At 45.2% G+C, this 24,586-nt stretch overlaps 1 protein-coding gene across 3 annotated transcripts in view; it reads right to left on the reverse strand.

Annotated features, from left to right (window-relative positions):
• Positions 1-24,586, reverse strand: part of VPS8 (VPS8 subunit of CORVET complex) — a 367,622-nt gene that overhangs the window by 125,301 nt on the left and 217,735 nt on the right. For all 3 annotated transcript variants that reach the window (XM_038743776.1, XM_038743795.1, XM_038743785.1), the window contains 2 exons: positions 15,715-15,804; positions 8,463-8,509 (listed from right to left, as the gene is read on the reverse strand). In XM_038743776.1, coding sequence (XP_038599704.1) covers positions 8,463-8,509; positions 15,715-15,804 — 137 coding nt within the window. The remainder of the gene's footprint in view (positions 1-8,462; positions 8,510-15,714; positions 15,805-24,586) is intronic.

The raw sequence follows: 24,586 nt of genomic DNA on the forward strand, positions 1-24,586 counted from the left end.
CTAACAGGTTAGCTCGCCTAGTGCAGCGAAAGCGGTCCCCCTCAGCATGCAGGGTAGCTTGGTGTTATAACTTTTATATTGCTAGAGTACACTCTCCCGAGCATTCAGCACCGTGCTCTGCACACAGCAAAGTACTCAATAAGTGATTGATTGCTATCTGTAATTTATTTTAATAATAATAATAATGATGGCATTTATTAAGCGCTTACTATGTGCAAAGCACTGTTCTAAGCGCTGGGGAGGTTACAAGGTGATCAGGTTGTCCCACGGGAGACTCACAGTCTTAATCCCCATTTTACACATGAGGTAACTGAGGCTCAGAAAAATTAAGTGACTTGCCCAAAGTCACCCAGCTGACCAGTGGCGGAGCCTGGATTTGAACCCATGACCTCTGACTCCAAAGCCTGGGCTCTTTCCACTGAGCCACGCTGCTTCTGTCTGTCTGCCTGTCCCCCCTCTAGTCTGTAAATTCCTTGTTGACAGGGAACATACCCACAAACTCTGCTACAGTGTACTCTCCCAAGCGCTTAGTACAATGATCTAGCTGGACCTCATATCATCATATACTGGATACTGTTAGTTATAACTATCAATCAATCAATCGTGTTTATTGAGCGCTTACTGTGTGCACAGCACTGTACTAAGCGCTTGGGAAGTACAAGTTGGCAACATATAGAGACAGTCCCTACCCAACAGTGGGCTCACAGTCTAAAATAACTAGACAAAAAGAGTTCTGGCAACAACTTGGAGGGAGAATGAACCCCATGGCCTAACGGCAGTGGACTGAGAGAAGGGTGGGTTTATGCCGAGCCAGGTGATGTCTGGGCCAGGTGATTGTTCTTCTAGACTGTGAGCCCGCTGTTGGGTAGGGACCGTCTCTATATGTTGCCAACTTGTACTTCCCAAGCGCTTAGTACAGTGCTCTGCACACAGTAAGCGCTCAATAAATACGACTGAATGAATACTGCAGATCTGGGTTGGCCGCGGCCCGTTTGAGAGACCGTGGATTGACGTCGCCAAAAGAGGATGAGCTCGACCTGCGCCTGAGGACGCTGGTTGAAAGACACACCTTGCACTCCAAAGCTAGACTGTGAGCCCACTGTTGGGTAGGGCCCGTCTGTATATGTTGCCAACTTGTACTTCCCAAGCGCTTAGACAGTGCTCTGCACACAGTAAGCGCTCAATAAATACGATTGAATGAATGAAAGCGCGTGAACTTGCCTAATTCGAAGCGAGTATTTCTCCTAGAAACTTATTTTTCCCCAGAGGAAGGTTTATGTACCAATATTCAATACCAATTTTCCACAGAAACACTGAAAATATGGGCTCGGCTTGAAACAAAAGCATCATCATCCAGACCGTGTAAGTTTTGCCCCTTGGCAAAATAAGCCGCTCTTCTGCATTGTTCAATTTAACTATTGTGATGAAAAACTTTGAATGTTATGTGGCCCCATCTCTTATTAAGCCTTTTCTTTTTCCCCAGAAGAAAAATCAAACCCTGCACTTCAGGAGTCCCCAGGGGATTGTTAACAAAGATTGCATCGACATTACCAAGCAACCTCTCTGTGGGGGAGGGAGGGAACCCGGATGGAAACTGACTTGAATGGACCATGTTTTAACTATCGCAGCGTTTGGTCTCCCCAAAAGTTGGTTTGTTTTAGAGGACGGAGTCATCGCTCTACACCTCGGCACGGTGCCCAGCTGGATGCAAATGCAAACAGGGAGGGGAGTCCTGGAAGGATACTGGGGTGGGAGGAGCAGTGTGGCTCAGTGGAAAGAACAGTGGGAGTCAGAAAGACCCGAGTTCTGATTCCGACTCCACTGCTGTGTGACCTCGGGCAAATTAATTCACTCCCCTGGGCCTCCGTTACCTCCTCTGCCAAATGGAGATTAAGACTGTGAGCCCCATGTGGGACTTGGACTGTGTCCAACCTGATTAGCTGTTATCTACCCCAGCGCTTAATACGGTGCTCGGCCCATAGTAAGTGCCTAACAGATACCATAAATAAACAAAAAAGATGAAAACATTCTGAAAAGTGGAATGGCCACTGCTCCATTAGCGCCACTGGAAGCAGTATGGCTCAATGGAAAGAGCACGGGCTTTGGAGTCGGAGGTCATGGGTTCAAATCCCAGCTCTGCCAATTGTCAGTTGTGTGACTTTGGGCAAGTCGCTTAACATCTCTGGGCCTCAGTTCCCTCATCTGTAAAATGGGGATGAAGACTGTGAGCCCCACATGGGACAACCTGATCACCTTGTATCCTCCCCAGTGCTTAGAACAGTGCTTGGCACATAGTAAGCACTTAATAAATGCCATTATTATTATTATTATTATTGGAAATAAGTAATAATAATAACTACTAATTATGGTATTTGTTACGTGCTCACTGTGTGCCAGGCACTGTTCTAAACGCTGGGGTAGATACAAGCTGAACAGGTTGGACACAGTCCCTGTCCCACATGGGGCTCACAGTCGCAATCCCCATTTTACAGATGAGGTAACTGAGGCACCGAGAAGTGAAGTGACTTGCCCAAGGTCACAAAGCAGACAAGTGGCGGAGCTGGGATTAGAACCCATGACCTTGGGACTCTCAGGCCCGTGCTCTAGCCACTATGCCCAGCTGTTTCTGTCCCTCTGTCCATCCTCCCTGGCAGGTAATTACCACCTGGATGTTTTGCCACTTGAAATGGACTAATACTGCTGTGTCCAGATGCCACCAGAATCTCTGTAAGGTCAATCAATAAGTTCCCTGGAGTGCAAAGACTAGGCCAATTTAACTGTACAAAAAGCTGAGATGTGAGGATAATGTGGTAATGTAGGTGCAGCACAGGAAAAACCTACAGAAGGGCTTAATTATGGATTCCGTGTTTTTTTTTTTTAATCATCTGCCACAGATGAACCAATATGGGATAAAAAAGGGAACTAGAAGCTTACATATGCCTGTGGATTCATTCATTCATTCATTTAATCGTATTTATTGAGCGCTTACCGTGTGCAGAGCACTGTACTAAGCGCTTGGGAAGTACCAGTTGGTAACCTATAGAGACGGTCCCTACCCAATAGCGGGCTCACAGTCTAGAAGGGGGAGACGGACAGCAAAACAACACAGATTAACAAAATAAAATAAAATAAATTTACCTGCTGTGTGACCCTGTGCAGGTCACTTCACTTCTCTGGGCCTTGGTTCCCTGACCTCATTCATTCATTCATTCAATCGTATTTATTGAGCGCTTATTGTGCGCAGAGCACTGCACTAAGCGCTTGGATTCCCGCCAGCTCTTGCTCACGTCCTCCCCCTGCCTGGCCTTCCTATCTGACACCTCCAAAGCCCTGCTAAAATCACATCTCCTCCAAGGGGCCTTCCCCAACTAAAGTCACATTTCATTCATTCGATCAATCGTGTTTATTGAGCGCTTACTGTGTGCAGAGTTTAGTGTGTAAGCGCTTAGTCCAGTGCTCTGCATACAGTAAGCGTTCAATAAGCAGGAATGAATGAATGAATGAATCAATCAATCGTATTTATTGAGCACTTACTGTGTGGAGGGCATTGTACTAAGCGCTTGGGAAGTACAAGTTGGCAACATATAGAGACGGTCCCTACCCGACAGTGGGCTCACAGTCTAAAAGGGGGAGACAGAGAACAAAACCAAACATACTAACAAAATAAAATCAATAGAATAGATATGTACAAGTAAAATAAATAAATGAATAAATAGAGTAATGAATGAATGCAGAGCACTGTACTAAGGGCTTGGGAAGGTACAATAAAACAATTAACAGAAACATTCCCTGCCCACAGCGAGTTTACAGTCTGTCTTCGGTGTCACACGTGATAGCCATCCCAACTGCAGCCCCACAGCATTTAGGAACATATCCATTATTTATTTTAAGGTCTGTCTCTCCTTTTAGAAATAATAACTAAATATTAGAGAATATTAGAGAACTAAAATAATAGAGAAGCAGCGTGGCTCAGTGGAAAGAGCCCGGGCTTGGGAGTCAGAGGTCATAGGTTCTAATCCCGGCTCCGCCACTTGTCTGCTGTGTGACTTTGGGCAAGTCACTTCACTTGTCTGAGCCTCAGTGACCTCATCTGTAAAATGGGGATGAAGACTGTGAGCCGCCCCCGTGGGACAACCTGATCACCTTCTAACCTCCCCAGTGCTTAGTACAGTGCTTTGCACATAGTAAGCGCTTAATAAATGCCATTATTATTATTCTCTGGGCCTCACTTACCTCATCTGTAAAATGGGGATTAAGACTGTGATCCCCATTTGCGACAACCTGATCACCTTGTATCCTCCCCAGCGCTTAGAACAGTGCTTTGCACATAGTAAGTGCTTAACAAAATGCCATTGTTATCATTATTATTATTATTAATAATAGTATTTGTTAAGCGCTTACTATGTGCCAAGCACTATACTAAGTGCTAGAGGCATTATAGACTAAAAATTACTTGTGGGATTGGGAGTTAGAGGTCACGGGTTCTAATCCTGGCTCCACCACCAGCTGTGGTGTCAGCTGTGTCAGCTGTGTGACTTTAGGCAAGTCACTTCACTTCTCTGGGCCTCAGTTACAGCCATCTGTAAAATGGGGATTACGATTGTGAGCTCCACGTGGGACAACCTGATTACCCTGTATCTACTCCAGCATTTAGAACAGTGCTTGGCACATAGTAAGCACTCGCTTAACAAATTCAGTCATTCAATCGTATTTATTGAGCGCTTACTGTGTGCAGAGCACCGTACTAAGCGCTTGGAAAGTACAATTCGGCAACAGATAGAGACGATCCCTACCCAACAGTGGGCTCACGGTCTAGAAGATACCATCATTATTATTACTATTATTATTATTGTCGTGGGCAGGGAAAACGTCTCAATCAATCGTATTTATTGAGCGCTTACTGTGTGCAGAGCACTGTACTAAGTGCTCCCATCTCTGTTGTGTTACACTCTCCCAAACGTTTAGTTTAGTGCTCTGCACACTGTAAATACGACTGATTGATGGATTGATTGACTATGGACATGGTGTTTTTAGTCAGCTCCTAAAAGTAGAAGACATGTTAGGAGAATATTTGGTTAGCTATGTAACCTGTTGTGGGAATGAGAAAAATAGTCAATTAAGGGCAGCAGCAGCATATTAAGAACTCCTGCTGTGTGCAGAATAATAATAATAATAATGATGGCATTTATTAAGCGCTTACTATCTGCAAAGCACTGTTCTAAGTGCTGGGGAGGATACAAGGTGATCAGGTTGTCCCACGTGGGGCTCACAGTCTTCATCCCCATTTTCCAGATGAGGTAACTGAGGCACAGAGAAGTTAAGTGACTTGCCCAAAGTCACACAGCTAACAATTGGCAGAGCCGGGATTTGAACCCATGACCTCTGACTCCAAAGCCCGTGCTCTTTTCCACTGAGCCACGCTGCTTCTCTGTATGATGAATATTGTATGATGCACTTGGGATTAGTCAATGTGAGGGAGTTGCACGTAGGAAAGAGGCTGTGAGGGACAATGCCTGGAGTCCGGAGTGACCTTGTTAGGTTGGCTAAAAATAATAATAATAATAATAATAATAATAATTACAATAATAATGAAGGCATTTATTAAGCGCTTACTATGTACAAAGCACTGTTCTAAGCGCTGGGGAGGTTACAAGGTGATCAGGTTGTCCCACGGCGGGGGCTAACAGTCTTAATCCCCATTTTACAGATGAGGTAACTGAGGCCCAGAGAAGTGAAGTGACTTGCCCAAAGTCACACAGCTGATAATTGGCGGAGCTGGGATTTGAACTCCTGACCTCTGACTCCAAAGCCCGTGCTCTTTCCACTGAGCCATGCTGCTTCCCCAGCCACACTGCTTTCCCGTTCCATTCAGAAGGAACGGAGGGGGAGTTGGGGTGTGGCAGTATCAATCCATCAGTCAATCAGTGGTATTTATTGAGCGCTGACTCTGTGCAGAGCACTGTACTAAGTGCTTGGAAGAGTACATTATGACAGAATTAGCAGACACGTTCCCTGCCCATAACGCGCTTACAGTCTAGACAGGGAGACTAGTCTAGAGCAATAGAATAATAATAATAATGATGATGGCATTTATTAAGCACTTACTATGTGCAAAGCACTGTTCTAAGCGCTGGGGAGGTTACAAGGTGATCAGGTTGTCCCACGGGGGCCCACAGTCTTAACCCCCATTTTACAGATGAGGGAACTGAGGCACAGAGGAGTTAAGTGACTTGCCCAAAGTCACCCAGCTGACACTTGGCGGAGCCGGGATTTGAACCCACGACCTCTGACTCCAGAGCCCGGGCTTTTTCCACTGAGCCACGCTGAAGATAGGCAGCAGCACGGCATGGGTCCGGGAGTCGGAAGGGCAAGGGTTCTAATCCTGGCTCCGCCACTTGTCTGCCGTGTGGCCTTGGGCAAGTCACCTCATTCCTCTGAGCCTCAGTTATCTCATCTGTAAAATGGGGACTAAGACTGGGCGGGACAGGGACTGTGTCCAACCTGATTTGCTTGCATCCACCCCAGCGTTTAGTATAGTGCCTGGCACATAGTAAGCACTTAACGAATACCATAATTATTATCGTTATTATCTCCCCTCGACCTGTGCCCCTTCCTCTTGAAAAATCACATGGCTAGCATGTTCCTGAACCCCCAAAATCCCAGCTCTTGGGAGTTCTGCTGTCTCTATATGTTGCCAACTTGTACTTCCCAAGCGCTTAGTACAGTGCTCTGCACACAGTAAGTGCTCAATAAATACGATTGAATGAATGAATGAATAAATGATTGATTGATTCTGCTGAGCATTATGGGAACAGGCCCAGCCTCCTCGAAGGGCCTGAAAATTTCCAAAAACTCAGTGGTAAGAGGCTGTGGGACAAATATTCAGTTGAATTTACTGTCCAGGGTCATCTCTGACTGAGGAAGGGTCAGAGGTGCCCACTTCATGGGGGCGATGGACTTCACAGCTTCTGAGGCTGGACATTCGCTCAAAACGGAGGCTTTCTGGCCTGTTGGTCTCTCTAAAACCTTCCCCTCCTACCCTGCCCTTGCGCTCACAACGAAAAGCCGGTATCTCTAAAACGAACTGGCGTGACTTAGTGCCAAGACCAATCAATCAATCAATCGATCGTATTTATTGAGTGCTTACTGTGTGCAGAGCACTGTACTAAGCGCTTGGGAAGTACAAGCTGGCAACATATAGAGACAGTCCCTACCCAACAGTGGGCTCACAGTCTAAAAGGGGGAGACAGAGAACAAAACCAAACGTACTAACAAAATAAAATCAATAGAATAGATATGTACAAGTAAAATAAATAGAGTAATAAATATGTCCAAACATATATACATATATACAGGTGTTGTGGGGAAGGGAAGGAGGTAAGATGTGGGGGGTGGAGGGGGGACGAGGGGGAGAGGGAGACCATGGAGACGTGGGTTCTAATCCCAGCTCTGCCACTTGTCTGTTGTGTGACCTTGGGCAAATCACTTTACTTCTCTGGGCCTCAGTGACCTCATTTGTAAAATGGGGATTAAGACTGTGAGCCCCACGTGGGTCAACCTGACCACCCTGTATCTCTCCCAGTGCTTAGAACAGTGCTTGGCACAGAGTAAGTGCTTAACAAATCCCATTGTTATTATCCAGTGCTTTTAGAACAGTGCTTGGCACATAGTAAGTGCTTAACAAATGCCATCATTATTACTATTATCATTATTAGTACCTTAATGTCTGGTAGAGGAATAATAATTTTTTTTTTGGTAAATGGTACTTCTTATGTGCTTACTGTGCCCAGACTCTGCACGAAGCCTTGGGGAAGATACGAGATTGTCAGGCTGGACATAGTCCCTGTCCTGCATGGGGCTCACAGTCTTAATCCTCATTTTACAGATGAGGTCACTGAGGCCCGGAGAAGTGAAGTGACTTGCCTGGGGTCACACAGCAGACAAGTGGTCGGGATAAGAACTCAAAACCTTCTGATGCCGAGGCCTGGGCTCTATCCACTAGGCCACGCTGCTTTTCAATAATTGACAATATTAATCTGGTGAAGTTATTCAATGGCTAGTAAACTCCTGTTCATGTATCAGGTGCATCCAACTCCCAGAGGGCCTTAGATGGAACTTCAGGGAGGAGACCCAGGGAGGGCCGAGAGGGAGATGCTAAAGAGGAATTAGGCAGGCCCCTCTTCCAACATGATTGCAATAACTGCCATTTTGAAAGCTTTACAACCTAGTTAGACTTTCACTTGAAGAAACTGCTGTTAAGATCCTCTGAATGTTCTTCCAAGCCTTCAGAAGCCCAGTGCACGTATTTTCAGTCAGCCAAGCACACCACGCCTTCCCCTCGGTTCTTAAGAGATGGTAACTATGATTAGTACTGGAAAACTCGTGGGGCAAACCATTCAGCCTCAGTTAACATCCCGATTTCTCCTCAACTTCTCAGGAATAACTGAACTGCAGTGACATACCTTGGGTCAAGAAGACTCCTCAGAAACTGGAAAAGCAAAAACTGGTTCTGAGTAGGAAAAAAAACAACAAAATATTAAAACATATTTTAAACGTCATATTATAGGAGAGTTCCTTCCTAAGTATAGCCATCTGGGAGTAGTTGGGCACCTGGACTGTAAGCTCACTATGGGCAGGGAATGTGTCTGCTAATTCTGTTGTACGGCATTCGCCCAAGGGCTTAGTAGAGTGCTCTGCACATAGTAAATGCTCAATAAATACCATTAATTGATATTAAGTTCAGCATAGTTACTTACTGGAAAGACCACAGGCCTGGGAGTTGGAAGACCTGGATTCTAATTCCAGCTCTGCCACTCCATTACTTGCCCTTGGGCAAGTCACTCAACCTCTCAGTATCTGTTTCCTCATCTGTAAAATGAGGGTTAAATACCTGTTCTACCTCCCTCTTAGAGAATGTGTCTGACCTGATTATCTAGTATCTTACCCCAGTGCTTGGTATAGTGTTTGACACAAACTACTTTTTTATTTAAAAATATGGTATTTGTTAAGCACTTACTATGTGCCAGGCACTGTGCTAAGCATTGGGGTACATAAAAGTTGATCAGGTTGGACGCATTCCATATCCCTCAAGGGACTCACAGTTTTAGTCCCCATTTTACAGATGAAGTGACTGAGACCCAGTGAAGTGAAGTGCCTTGCCCAAGGTAACAGAGCAGACCTGTGGCAGAGCCAGGATTAGAACCATCTACTCTCACTCCCTTGATGAACTCATTTGCTCCCACAGCTTCAACTATCATCTCTACGCTGATGACACCCAAATCTACATCTCCCCTGCTCTCTCTCTCTCCCTCCAGGCTCATGTCTCCTCCTGCCTTCAGGACATCTCCATCTAGATGTCTGCCTGCCATCTAAAACTCAATACATCCAAGACTGAGCTCCTTATCTTCCCTCCCAAACCCTGTCCTCTCCCTGACTTTCCCGTCACTGTAGATGGCACTACCATCCTTCCCGTCTCACAAGCCTGCAACCTTAGTGTCATCCTTGACCCCGCTCTCTCGTTCACCCCTCACATCCAATCTGTCACCAAAACCTGCTGGTCTCACCTCCACAACATCACCAAGATCCACCCTTTCCTCTCCATCCAAACCGCTACCTTGCTGGTTCAATCTCTCATCCTATCCCGACTGGATTACTGCATCAGCCTCCTCCCTGATCTCCCATCCTCCTATCTCTCCATGCTTCAGTCTACACTTCACACTGCTTCCCAAATTATCTTTGTACAGAAACGCTGTGGGCATGTCCCTCCCCTCCTCAAAAATCTCCAGTGGTTGCCTGTCAACCTACCAATCAACCAAAAACTCCTCACCCTCGGCTTCAAGGCTGTCCATCCCCTCACCCCCCCACCTCACCTGCCTTCTCTCCTTCTCCAGCCCAGCCTGAACCCTCCGTTCCTCTGCCACTAACCTCCTCACTGGGCCTTATTCTTGCCTGTCCCGCCGTCGACCCCCAGCCCACGTCCTCCCCCTGGCCTGGAATGCCCTCCCTCCGCACATCCGCCAAGCTAGCTCTTTTCCTCCCTTCAAAGCCCTCCCGAGAGCTCACCTCCTCCAGGAGGCCTTCCCAGACTGAGCCCCCTTTTTCCTCTGCTCCTCCCCATCCCCCTGCCCTACCTCCTTCCCCTCCCCACAGCACCTGTATATATGTTTGTACAGATTTATTACTCTATTTTACTTGTACATATTTACTATTCTATTTATTTTGTTAATAATGTGCATCTAGCTTTATTTCTATTTGTTCTGACAACTTGACATCTGTCCACAAGTTTTGTTTTGTTGTCTGTCTCCCCCTTCTAGACTGTAAGCCCGTTGTTGGGTAGGGACCATCTCTATATGTTGCCAACTTTTACTTCCCAAGGGCTCTGCACACAATAAGCACTCAATAAATATGATTGAATGAAAGAAAAGTGAAGTGATAATAATGATAATGATGGCATTTGTTAAGCGCTTACTCTGTGCAAAGCACTGTTCTAAGTGCTGGGGAGGATACAAGGTGATCAGGTGGTCCCACAGGGGGCTCACAGTCTTAATCCCCATTTTACAGATGAGGTAACCGAGGCCCAGAAAAGCGAAGTGACTTGCCCAAAGACACACAGCTGACAAGCGGCAGACCCATGACCTCTGACTCCCAAGCTCAGGCTCTTTCCACTGAGCCACGCTGCTTCCCATCGGTGACTTTCCCAAGGTCACACGGCAGACAAGTGGCGAAGCCGGGATTATAACCCATGACCTTTGGTCTCCCAGGCTTGGGTTCTACCCACTTTAATGCCACTTCTCTAATAGCAAGGAATAGAAAATCTCTGCAACAGAAAACGAAGAGTCCTGTATCTCCAAAGGGAAGAAAGGTATTGAATGCTGACGAATGAAGAGAAAAGCAATTGTAGACTGCCTGCCCATTTCCCTGTGATCCTGACCAAGACTAAGGAGGAATGCTGCTGTTTTAAACTACAGGCCGAGCCGATTAGAACGCTCCCCTCCTCAGACATCAACCTCGTTCCAGCATCACATATCACCTGGGCATCTCAAATCAGTACCAGAACGGGCTATTTTTCTCACCACCTCTGATTCAGGGTCCCTTACTTGAGGTAACCCCAATTATAACCTCCTGGGGAAACCGGCTGAGAACAAGTAGCATGTGTAATTACAGCCGGTGATTGTATGATCACCTGATCACCTTGTATCCGCCACATGTCTGCTGTGTGACCTTGGGCAAGTCACCTAACTTCTCTGAGCCTCAGTTACCTCATCTTTCAAATAGGGATTAAGACTGTGAGCCCCACGTGGGACAACATGATCACCTTGTATCACCCCCCAGCGCACATAGTAAGCGCTTAACAAATACCACCATTATTATTATTATTATTGTTGAAACTGGAAGCTTGCATCCCACGGGCTTAGTCCAGTGCTCTGCACACAGTAAGCGCTCAATAAATATGACTGAATGAACAAATGGGATTTCCAGCTAATATGTAAGAGACAGGCAGCGTGGGTCAGTAGAAAGAGCCCGGGCTTTGGAGTCAGAGGTCATGTGTTCAAATCCCAGCTCTGCCAATTGTCAGCTGTGTGACTTTGGGCAAGTCATTTCACTTCTCTGGGCCTCAGTTACCTCATCTGTAAAAATGGGGATTAAGACTGTGAGCCCCGCCATGGGACAACCTGATCACCTTGTAACCTCCCCAGTGCTTAGAACAGTGCTTTGCACATAGTAAGTGCTTAATAAATGTCATTATTATTATTATTATTATCTACAGCAGCTGCTGCAACGGAGGGTGCTCACCTGAACCTCTCTACTCCAAATAAGTGGGGCCTCATTCATTCATTCAATTGTATTTATTCATTCATTCATTCATTCAATCGTATTTATTGAGCGCTTACTGTGTGCAGAGCACTGTACTAAGCGCTTGGGAAGTACAAGTTGGCAACATATAGAGACGGTCCCTTCCCAACAGCGGGCTCACAGTCTAGAAGCTCAGAGAGCCGGGAGAAACCTCAGGCTCCTAACAGATGAGCTGACAAACCTGAAAACCCACCCCTGAGAATCCTTCACCACACATCCGCTGCAAGGGTGATGGTCGATCGATGGCATTTATTGAGCGCTTACTACGCTCAGAACACTGTACTGAGCGTTTGGGAGAGTGATGGTGTTGAAAGGGGGAGTTTTTTCCAATAAGGGAATGAGAGGAAGGCTGAAATGCAGAGTCGTTACTGAGGAATAATAATAATAATAAAGGCATTTATTAAGCGCTTACTATGTACAAAGCACCGTTCTAAGCGCTAGGCGGATGGATGTAAGAAGCAGCAGGGCCTAGTGTGGAAAGAGCAAACGACTGGGAGTCGGAGGACCTGGGTTCTAATCCCAGCTCTGCCAATTGCCTGATGTGTGACCTTGGGCAAGTCACTTAATAGCTCGGTGTTTTCTCATCTGTAAAACAGGGATTCAATACGTCATCCTTCCCGTTCAAACTGTGAGTCCCATGTGGGGCTGCAACTGTGTCTGACCTGATTTTCCTGTGTAATGATAATAACAACTGTGGTATTTGTTAAGCACTTACTCTGTGACAGGCACTGTACTAAGCACTGAGATAGATACAAGATACTTGGGTTGAACACACTCCCTATCCCACAGAGTGCTCACGATCTCAATTCCCATTTTACAACTGAGGTAACCGAGGCACAGAGAATAATAATAATAATAATGATGATGGCATTTATTAAGCATTTACTATTGCAAAGCACTGTTCTAAGCGCTGGGGAGGATACAAGGCAATCAGGCTAACCCACGGGGGGCTCACAGTTTTAACCCCATTTTCCAGAGGAGGTAACTGAGGCCCAAAGAAGTGAAGTGATGTGCCCAAAGTCACACAGCTGACAATTGGCAGAGCTGGTATTTGAACCCTCCCCCTCCCCATCCCCCCCCGCCTTACCTCCTTCCCCTCCCCACAGCACCTGTATATATGTATGTACAGATTTATTTTATTTGTACATATTTATTCTATTTATTTTATTTTGTTAATATGTTTTGTTTTGTTCTCTGTCTCCCCCTCCTAGGCTGTGAGCCCGCTGTTGGGTACGGACCGTCTCTATATGTTGCCAACGTGGACTTCCTAAGTGCTTAGTACAGTGCTCTGCACACAGTAAGCGCTCAATATATATGATTGAATGAATATGTTGCCAACTTGGACTTCCCAAGCGCTTAGTACAGTGCTCTGCACACAGTAAGCGCTCAATAAATACGATTGAATTGAATGAATGAATGAATGAATGAATGAATGAACTCATTCATTCTCCAGTGCTTCTCAGAGAGGTTGAATCAATCAATCGCATTTATTGAGCGCTTACTGTGTGCAGAGCACTGTACTAAGCCCTTGGGAAGTACAAGTTGGCAACATATAAAGACGGTCCCGACCCAACAGTGGGCTCACAGTCTAAAAGATGTGCCCCAGCGGTCCCCGCAGCCTCGGGGCCTCCGGCTCTCAGCTGCGCTCCGGACAACTGTCCGCCCCCGTGAATGACTTGTCCATGGTCACACAACAGACAAGTGGTGGAAGCAGGATTAGAACCCAAGTCCTTCCGACTCCCAAGCCTGCCGGTTCATGCTGACTGTTGGCACTTTTGCCACTTTTGCTCCCCATCTGTCTCTGGCTGGCGTCGTCATCTGAGGCGGAGCTAACTGAAGGGGCACGCAGCTGGGCCAGCAGAGCAAAGCCTCCCCTACCCCAGGCACCGGGCCAGCACATCCACACAGTCAGTTTCAGGGGAGAAATTTCGGGGGGAAGGGAGACAGTACTGGACTACCCTAGCGCGGAGGATGAGCTGTGGGCAACAGGGGAAACGGGTCGCAGCAGCGGAAGAATTTGTTTCCTCTCAGGGACTGGTGAAAAAGTTGCAGGGGGGATGATTCAGGGTCCCCTCCTTGAGGTAACCCCAACTATCTTCTAGACTGTGAGCCCTCTGTTGGGTAGGGACTGTCTCATTATGTTGCCAACTTGTACTTCCCAAGCGCTTAGTACAGTGCTCTGCACACAGTAAGCGCTCAATAAATATGATTGAATGAATGAATGAATGAATGAACCTCCTGGGGAAACTGACTGAGAACAGGTAGCATGTGTAGTTACAGCCGGTGATTGTATGATCACCTGATCACCTTGCATCCGCCACATGTCTGCTGTGTGACCTTGGGAAAGTCACTTAACTTCTCTGTGCCTGTTACCTCATCCTTCCCCTGGCCTGGAATGCCCTCCCTCCACACATCTTCCAAACAAGCTTTCTTCTTCCCTTCAAAGCCCTACTGAGAGCTCACTTCCTCCAGGAAGCCTCCCCAGACTGAGCCCCGTTTTTCCTCTCCTCCTCCCCATCCCCCCCACCCTACTTCCATCCCCTCCCCACAGCACTTGTATATATTTGTACAGATGTATTACTCTATTTTATTTTACTTGTACATATTTACTACTCTATTTTATTAATGATGTGCATATAGGTCTAATTCTGTTTTATTCTGACGGTTTTGACACCTGTCTACATGTTTTGTTGTCTGTCTCCCCCTTCTAGACTGTGAGCCTGCTGTTGGGTAGGGACCTTCTCTATATGTTGCTGATTTGTACTTCCCAAGCGCTTATTACAGTGCTCTGCACACAGTAAGTACTCAATAAATACGATTGAATGAATGAATGAATCTGCCAAATGGGGATTAAGACTGTGAGTCCCCTATGGGACAACCTGATCACCTGTTATCCCCCCCAGCGCTTAGAACAGTGCTTTGCACATGGTGCTTAACAAATGAGGAGAAGGAGAAAAAGGAGGAAGAGGAAGAGGAAGAGAAGGAGGCCAATGAAGGCAAGAAGGAAGTGAGCAACAACACTTCCTTCTCAGCCTTATTGAAGGCACACCTCCTCCAAGAGGCCTTCCTGGACTAAGGCCTCTTTTCCTCTTCTCCCTCCCCACTCTGTGTCTCTCTTGCACCTGGAGTTTCTCCATTTATTCACCCCTCCCTCAGCCCCACAGCACTCGTGTACATAGTCATTCATTCATTTAATCGTATTTATTGAGCGCTTACTGTGTGCAGAGCACTGCACTAAGCACTTGGGAAGTACAAGTCGGCACATATAGAGACAGTCCCTACCCAACAACGGGCTCACAGTCTAGAATGGGGAAACAGGCAACAAAACTAAACATGTAGACAGGTGACAAAACAATACTTTATTTACATTAATGTCTGTCTCCCCCTCTGCTGCTTAGCATGGGCAAGGAACATGGCTACAAATTCTGTTACACTGTACTCTTCTAAGCACTTGGTACAGTGCTCTGCACACAGTAAGTGCTCAGTAAATACCACTGATGACTCCTAAAGTGGGAACAACACTTTCTTTCTCCCCCAAAACGTCCTCCCCTAAATCTTCGCTCCAAGTTGTTCATTTCTCCCTCCCCAAAGCACTTGGATATATATGTACATACTTATTATTCTGTTTTTATTAATGATGTGTGTGTATATATCTATAATTCTATTTACTTATACTGATGCCTGTCTACTTGTTTTGTTTTGCTTTGTTGTCCGTCTTCCCCCTTCTAGACTGTGAGCCTGTTGTTGGGCAGGTATTATCCCTATTTGTTGCCAAACTGTACTTTCCAAGCGCTCAGTACAGGGCTCTGCACACAGTAAGTGCTCAATAAATATAACTGAATGAATGAATTTCCACTTTACCTGGAGTTTTTGGATAACTGTTTCGATTTGTTCCATGAAGTGGGTGGCAACCAACTCTGCAGCCTTAGAGGGATTCAGCGACACCAGTTCCTACAAGAGGGAAAACCACACCTTTAGTTTAAATGTAAGGGCTGACGAGAGCATTCAGTCATTCATCCTGTCAATCGTATTTATTGAGCACTTACCGTGGGGAGAGCACTGGAGAGTACATTAGAACAATAAACAGACACATTCCCTGCCCACAATGGGTTTACAGTCTAGAGGGCACGTTTATAGCCTAGAGCACCCTTGGGTGGGAGATCTGACCATACCGCTGATACTCTCCGTCCTTCTAGAGGGAGGAAGTATGGTTGAGTGGAAAGAGCATGGTGGTGGAAGTCGGAGGACTGGGTTCAAATCCCATTTCTGCCACTGAACTGCTGTGTGACCATAATCAAGTCCCTTAACATTTCAAGATCTTAGTTTCCTCACCTGTAAAATGGGGATTTAATACCTGTTCTCCCGCTGACATAGACTGTGAGCCCCATTTGGGACAGGGACCGCGTCCAACCTGATTATTCTATATCTACCCTAGTGCGTGGCACACAGTAAGAACTTAAATATCATCATCAGCACCAAGAGGAAAATTTTAAAAGCTGAGAACAGATTCTGCAAAAGGGAAAGTCAGAAATCCCCCAAGTGGCAAAATCCTTAATTTGTCAAACAAAAGACATGCAAAAATTTTCCACCCTTCCAGGGAATGTGCTGAAACCATTGGGTAGGGACCATCTTTATATGTTGCCAACTTGTACTTCCCAAGCGCTTAGTACAGTGCTCTGCACACAGTAAGCGCTCAATAAATACGATTGAATGAATGAATGAATATCCTTGAAACCATTTTTCATTCAGTCATTCAGTCATATTTATTGAGTGCTTACTGTGTGCAAAGCGCTTGGGAGAGTACAATATAACTACAAACAGACACATTCCTGCCCACAATGAGCTTTTGGTCTCAGTTTACAAATGGCAATCATTTCCACCCTAGAAACCAGCTGCCAAATTGTTAAAAAGGTTCACTGTTACTGAATTGAGCTGCATTGCCACTCTTATACACCTACAGAGAAGCAGCATGGCCTCAAGCGCTTAGTACAGTGCTCTGCACACAGTAAGCGCTCAATAAATAAGATTGAATTAATAATAGAGCCTGGGAGTCAGTTCCACCACTTATCCCAGCTCCACCACTAAACAATAATAATAATAATAATAATAATAATAATAACAATAACAATAATAACAATGGTATTTATTAAGTGCTTACTATGTACAACACACTGTACTAAGCGCTGGGGAGGATACAAGAAAACTGGATGGGACACAGTCCTTGTCCCACGTGGGGCTCACAATTTCAATCCCCATTTTACGGATGGGGTAACTGAGCCCCAGAGAATCAATCAATCAATCAATCGTATTTATTGAGCGCTTACTGTGTGCAGAGCACTGTACTAAGCACTTGGGAAGTACAAGTTGGCAACATATAGAGACAGTCCCTACCCAACAGTGGGCTCACAGTCTAAAAGAGAAGTGAAGTGACTTGCCCAAGGTCACAGAGCAGATAAGTGGCAAAGCTGGGATTAGAACCCATGACCTTCTGACTCCCAGCATGTGCTCTAACCACTACGCTATGCTGCTTCTCACTTGTCTGCTGTGTGACCCTGGACAAGTCACTTAATTTCTCCGCGCTTCAGTTTCCTCATCTGTAAAATGAGGATTAAATCCTACTTCCTCCTACGTGTGGACAAGGATCTGATTAGCTTGTATCTACCCCAGCGCTTAGTGCAGTGCTTGGCACACAGTAAGCGTTCAGCACATTCCACCATTATTAAAGAGGGATACTGAAATGTTTAAAGATGTATTCATTTTGCAGATAATAGTAAAAATAAATGGAGTAGAATGGACTGCGAGAAGGAATTTGCTAGAAGGCTTAAAGTTGCACATAGGAATGTGGATGAACTGCTCTTCAAAAAGAAAATACAACGCAAAAACTGTCTGCCAAGACTACCTAAGACTACAAATCCAAAGGCCCTGCATGTTCTAGACTGGGTTGAGTCACAGTTTCCCCACTTTTATTTCTAGTCACACTACCTATTACCCAACAAAAATGCAAATTGGCAGGAGGGTCTTCCTTGATTCACTCACCAATTATCCCAGCTATTGGTTTTGGCTAAATAAGAGCTTTAAATTGTAGCTTTCACTTCCAAAACAAAAGCCCTCGAACAACAACAAACATGTGGTAAACAGTAACATGTGCTACTAATAAGTTGCAAGGTGACAAAAATGAAAAAAATCGGCCCAATTGACAAAACGGTGTTAGCAGAAATAATTGGAGTGTGGCAGAAATTGAGCTCCTCCGGCAAAACAGTATTTTGCTGAGGAATTGGTTTATTCATTCAATCGTATTTATTGAGGGCTTACTGTGTGCAGAGCATTCATTTCATTCATTCATTCATTCAATCATATTTATTGAGTGCTTACTGTGTGCAGAGCACTGTACTAAGCGCCTGGGAAGTACAAGTCGGTAATATACAGAGACGGTCCCTACCCAACAACGGGCTCACAGTCTAGAAGGGGGAGACAGACAACAAAACAAAACAAGTAGACGGGTGTCAAAACCATCAGAATAAATAGAATTATAGGTATATGCACATCATTAATAAAATAAATAGAATAGTAAATATGTACATGTAAAATAAAAAGTAATAAGTAAAAAGAGCACTGCACTAAAAGCTTGGAAAGTACAATTCGGCAACAAAATCAATCTCTTGATTGAGGTCATTGTGGCAGGGAATGAAGCAGCGTGGCTCAGTGGAAAGAGCATGGGCTTTGGAGTCAGAGGTCATGGGTTCAAATCCTGGTTCTGTAAATTATCAGCTGTGTGACTTTGGCCAAGTCACTTAACTTCTCTGTGCCTCAGTTATGTCATCTGTAAAATGGGGATTAAAACTGTGAGCCCCATGTGGGACAACCTGATCACCTTGTAACCTCCCCAGCGCTTAGAATAGAGCTTTGCACATAGTAAGTGCTTAATAAATGCCATCATTATTATTATCTGCTAACTGTTGTACTGTACTCTCCTAAGCACTTAGTACAATGCTTTGTACATAGTAAGCGCTCACTAAATAGCATTGATTGATTCATCACCCATCCATGAAAAATAGGCAAACAGCTCTGCTACTGGAAATGGAGTCCATGTGAACAAGCAGGTCGGGTGGCCTGAGGACAAAGGTCTCAGAGGAAATGAAGTATAAAGAAAATAAAAATGGAGAAGTCTCGTTGGGTGCTTTAACCAAACTCTTTTGACATTATAGCAGGAAATTGCCTCAAAAAAACCCCACAGCCAATAATAATAATGATGATGATGGCATTTATTGATGATCTCATCCTATCCCGTCTGGACTACTGCACCAGCCTTCTCTCTGATCTCCCATCCTCGTGTCTCTCTCCACTTCAATCCATACTTCATGCTGCTGCCCGGATTATCTTTGTCCAGAAATGCTCTGGGCATATTACTCCCCTCCTCAAAAATCTCCAGTGGCTACCAATCAATCTGCGCATCAGGCAGAAACTCCTCACCCTGGGCTTCAAGGCTGTCCATCCCCTCGCCCCCTCCTACCTCACCTCCCTTCTGTCCTTCTCCAGCCCAGCCCGCACCCTCCTCTCGTCGGCAGCTAATCTCCTCACCGTTAGGCCTCGTTCTCGCCTGTCCCGCCATCGACCCCCGGCCCACGTCCTCCCCCTGGCCTGGAATGCCCTCCCTCTGCCCATCCGCCAAGCTAGCTCTCTTCCTCCCTTCAAGGCCCTGCTGAGAGCTCACCTCCTCCAGGAGGCCTTCCTAGACTGAGCCCCTTCCTTCCTCTCCCCCTCATCCCCCTCTCCATCCCCCCCATCTTACCTCCTTCCCTTCCCCACAGCACCTGTATATATGTATATATGTTTGTACGTATTTATTACTCTATTTATTTATTTATTTTACTTGTACATATCTATTCTATTTATTTTATTTTGTTAGTATGTTTGGTTTTGTTCTCTGTCTCCCCCCTTTTAGACTGTGAGCCCAATGTTGGGTAGGGACTGTCTCTATATGTTGCCAATTTGTATTTCCCAAGCGCTTAGTACAGTGCTCTGTACATAGTAAGCACTCAAATAAATACGATTGATGATTTATTAAGCACTTACTATGTGCCAAGCACTGTTCTAAGCGCTGGGGAGCTTACAATGTGATCAAGTTGTCCCAAAGGGGGCTCACAGTCTTAATCCTCATGTTATAGATGAGATAACTGAGGCACAGAAAAGTTAAGTGACTTGCCCAAAGTCACACAGCTGACAATTGGCGGAGCCAGGATTTGAACCCACGACGTCTGACTCCAGAGCCCGGGCTCTTTCCACTTAGCCACGCTGCTTCATAATAAAAGAGGTTGATGGGAGCATGGGAAACTCAATTCCCCCCCCCCCCCCCCACATTTTTATACAGTATTTGTTAAGTGCTTACCACATATCAAAAACTGTTGGGTAGGGACTGTCTCTATATGTTGCCAATTTGTACTTCCCAAGTGCTTAGTACAGTGCTCTGCACATAGTAAGCGCTCAATAAATACGATTGATGATTGATGATGTTCTAATCACTAGGGTAGGCTCAAGTTAATTAAGTTGGACACGGACTCTATCCCACGTGGGGCTCACAGTTTCAAGTGGGAGGAAGAACAGGTATTTAATCCCCATTTTAGAGTTGAAGAAACTGAGGTGCAGAGAAGTGAAATGACTTCCCTAAGGTTGTGGAGGAGGCAAGTGGCAGAGTGGAATTAGAACCCAGGTCATCTAACTCCCAGATCTGGGTTCTTTCCACTAGGCCACGTTGCTTCCACGATTTCTGCTGAGTTCACCACCTGTCCCACCAGATGCTTCCACATCCAATCCTTCCCTATTTTCCATCCTTTGGCACTAAAACAAAAGTACTGGCATCACACGCAATGCGCTCTCCTGATGCTACGAGCTTATTGTTCTTTGCCGCTTGGGATGATGCAGTGCGACCAGAAGCCCGGCAACAGACGTGGCCCCAACGCTTCACCTGAGCTGAGACCCAACACAACGGATGGTGCCTCCGCAAACAGAAATGAAGCCGGGAGCACACCAATGTCATTCCCTACGGCCACAACCCAGCAGAATAAGGAGTCCAGCTTCCAATAAAACTAGAAAAGTAGCTGGGTCTTCCACGACATCCAGCCAGATGCTGCCCACTGAAACCCGGGAAATGACAAGCAAATTTTGCATCTGATGGGAGACGGACCTGGGGTCGGGGGCCTTCTTTCCCAAGTCTGGGTTTCGAGATGTAACACAGATTATCTTGGAGGAGAGTTAGACCTCTAGACTAAATGATCCACCCTTGGGGCACAGCCCAGGATGGACCTGTCGGACTCAGAGCCTGTTCTTTCTGGAACTACAACCCCCTTCAATCTCCCATCGCGTCGTTTAGGCGGAGAGGTTTTCTAGCTTGAGTGGAGTGCAATTGGAAGTTCATTCATTCATTCAATCGTATTTATTGAGCGCTTACTGTGCGCAGAGCACTGTACTAAGCGCTTGGGAAGTACAAGTTGGCAACAGATAGGGACGGTCCCTACCCAACAGCGGGCTCACAGTCTAGAAGGGGGAGACAGATGACAGATGACAAAACAAGCCATATTAACAAAATAAAATAAAAAGAATTCATTCATTCTGCTGCTGCTACGGCTGTCATTATGCCCTTTTGAGTTCTGTTCTTACTGTTCCAATAATGGATGCTTCTGCAGTTTTTCTTCATTAGAGAATTTTATAGGTCGGTCTTTTCAAGAATGTCTTGTGAATTGGGGGGTTTTTACTCCGATGAGTAACGCGAAAGATTATCTGGGGTTTCAGAGTGCTTGTGCTCCTCCCCCTCCCCCCCCCCCCTTTACCTCCTTCCCCTCCCCACAGCACCTGTATATATATATATATATATATATATATATATATATATATATATATATATATATATATATAAATAAAATAAATAGAATAAATATATATATATATATATTTATTCTATTTATTTTATTTTGTTAATATGTTTTGTTTTGTTGTCTGTCTCCCCCTTCTAGACTGTGAGCCTGCTGCTGGGTAGGGACCATCTCTGTATGTTGCCAACTTGTACTTCCCAAGCACTTAGTACAGTGCTCTACACACAGTAAGTGCTCAATAAATACGATTGAATGAATGAATGAATATATATTATATATATGTTTGTACATATTTATTACTCTATTTATTTTACTTGTACATATCTATTCTATTTATTTTATTTTGTTAATATGTTTGGTTTTATTCTCTGTCTCCCCCTTCTAGACTGTGAGCCCACTGTTGGGTAGGGACCGTCTCTATATGTTGCCAACTTGTACTTCCCAAGCGCTTAGTACAGTGCTCTGCACACAGTAAGCACTCAATAAATACAATTGAATGAATGAATGAATGTATATATATATATATATATGTTTGTACATATTTATTACTCTATTTTACTTGTACCTATTCTATTTATTTTATTTTGTTAATATGTTTTGTTTTGTTGTCTGTCTTCCCCTTCTAGACTGTGAGCCCGCTGTTGGGTAGGGACCATCTCTATACGTTGCCAACTTGTACTTCCCAAGTACTTAGTACAGTGCTCTGCACACAGTAAGCGCTAAATAAATATGGTTGAATGAATGAATATATATATGTTTGTACATATTTATTACAATATTTATTTATTTTACTTGTACATATTCTATTTATTTTATTTTGTTAATATGTTTGGTTTTGTTCTCTGTCTCCCCCTTCTAGACTGTGAGCCCGCTGTTGGGTAGGGACCGTCTCTATATGTTGCCAACTTGTACTTCCCAAGCGCTTAGTACAGTGCTCTGCACACAGTAAGCGCTCAATAAATACGATTGAATGAATGAAAAGGTAGAAAACTGGCAGGAGTAGGACCGGCATTGGTTAGACACAAAAGGGGGCCAAGAGAGAGCAAGAGTAAAGCCATTCAGAGAGGGTATTTGTATTTGCTAAGTGCTTACTATGTGCCAGGCACTGTATTAAGCGCTGGGGTAGATGCAGGCAAATCAGGTTGGACACAGCCCCTGTTCTGAACAGGGCTCACAATCTTCATCCCCATTTTGCAGATGAGGTAACAGGCACAGAGAAGTGAAGTGACTTGCCTAAGGTCATGCAGCGTGGCTCAGTGGAAAGAGCCCGAGCTTCGGAGTCAGAGGCCATGGGTTCAAATCCTAGCTCTGCCAATTGTCAGCTGTGTGACTTTGGGCAAGTCATTTAACTTCTCAGGGCCTCAGTTACCTCATCTGGAATATGGGGATTAAGACCGTGAGCCCCCAGTGGGACAAACTGATCACCTTGTAACCTCCCCAGTGTTTAGAACAGTGCTTTGCACACAGTGGGTGCTTAATGCCATGATTATTATTATTATTATTATTATGAAGCAGACAAGTGGTGGAGCAGGGATTATAACCCTATTTATTTGAACATATTTATTATTCTACTTATTTTGTTAATGATGTGCGTATAGCTTTAATTCTATTTGTTCTGACAATTTTGACATCTGTCTACGTTTTGTTTCTCTACTGAGAGCCCACCTCCTCCAGGAGGCCTTCCCAGACTGAGCCCCCTTTTTTCCTCTCCTCCTCCCCATCCCCCTGGCCCTACCTCCTTCCACTCCCCACAGCATTTGTATATATTTGTACAGATTTATTACTCTATTTTACTTGTTCTTATTTATTATTCTATTTATTTTGTTAATGATGTGCATCTAGCTTTACTTCTGTTTGTTCTGACGACTTGACACCTGTCCTCGTGTTTTGTTTTGTTGTCCGTCTCCCCCTTCTAGACTGTGAGCCCCTTGTTGGGTAGGGACTGTATATGTTGCCAATTTGTACTTCCCAAGTGCTTAGTACAGTGCTCTGTACACAGTAGGTGCTCAATAAATACGACTGAATGAATGAATGGATGAATTAGAACCCACAATCAATCAATCAATCATATTTATTAAGCACTTACTGTGTGCAGAGCACTGTACTAAGCGCTTGGGAAGTACAAGTTGGCAACATGTAGAGACAGTCCCTACCCAACAGTGGGTTCACAGTTTAAAAGGGGGAGACAGAGAACAAAACCAAACATACTAACAAAATAAAATAAATAGAATAGATATGTACAAGTAAAATAAATAAATAAATAAATAGAGTAATAAGTATGTACAAACTTGGGATTCACAACCTCTGAATTCCAAGCCCTCGCTCTTGCCACTAGCCCAGGCTGCTTCTTATAGAGAGGGGAGATTTGCCACTTAATAATAATAATAATAAACGCATTTATTAAGCGCTTACTATGTGCAAAGAACTGTTCTAAATGCTGGGGAGGTTACAAGGTGATCAGGTTGTCCCACGGGGGGCTCACAGTCTTAATCCCCATTTCACAGATGAGGGAACTGAGGCCCAGAGAAGTGAAGTGACTTGCCCAAAGTCACACAGCTGACAAGTGGCGGAGCTGGGATTTGAACGCACGACCTCAGACTCCAAAGCCCGGGCTCCTTCCATTGAGCCACGCTGCTTCTCCAAAGGAAGCAGGAAACTCTGTTTCCTGTCTTGAGCGCCTCCGGGGCAGGAAAAGAATTCTGGTCAGCTGGGAGTTATTTGGCTGCGGGCTACCCGGGGCCCAGAGAGGGCTATCAGGGAATCTCCGTGTGTGCACAGTGAGGCGTCCCGTGTCTGGGACTGTTCCCCGTTGTTCATGGCGAGGTCGGGGGTTGGGGAGGGGGAAGAGGCAGACCAAATCATGGAGG

The sequence above is a fragment of the Tachyglossus aculeatus genome, chromosome 1 (genome assembly GCF_015852505.1).
Source record: "Tachyglossus aculeatus isolate mTacAcu1 chromosome 1, mTacAcu1.pri, whole genome shotgun sequence".
Classification (NCBI taxonomy): Eukaryota; Metazoa; Chordata; class Mammalia; order Monotremata; family Tachyglossidae; genus Tachyglossus; species Tachyglossus aculeatus.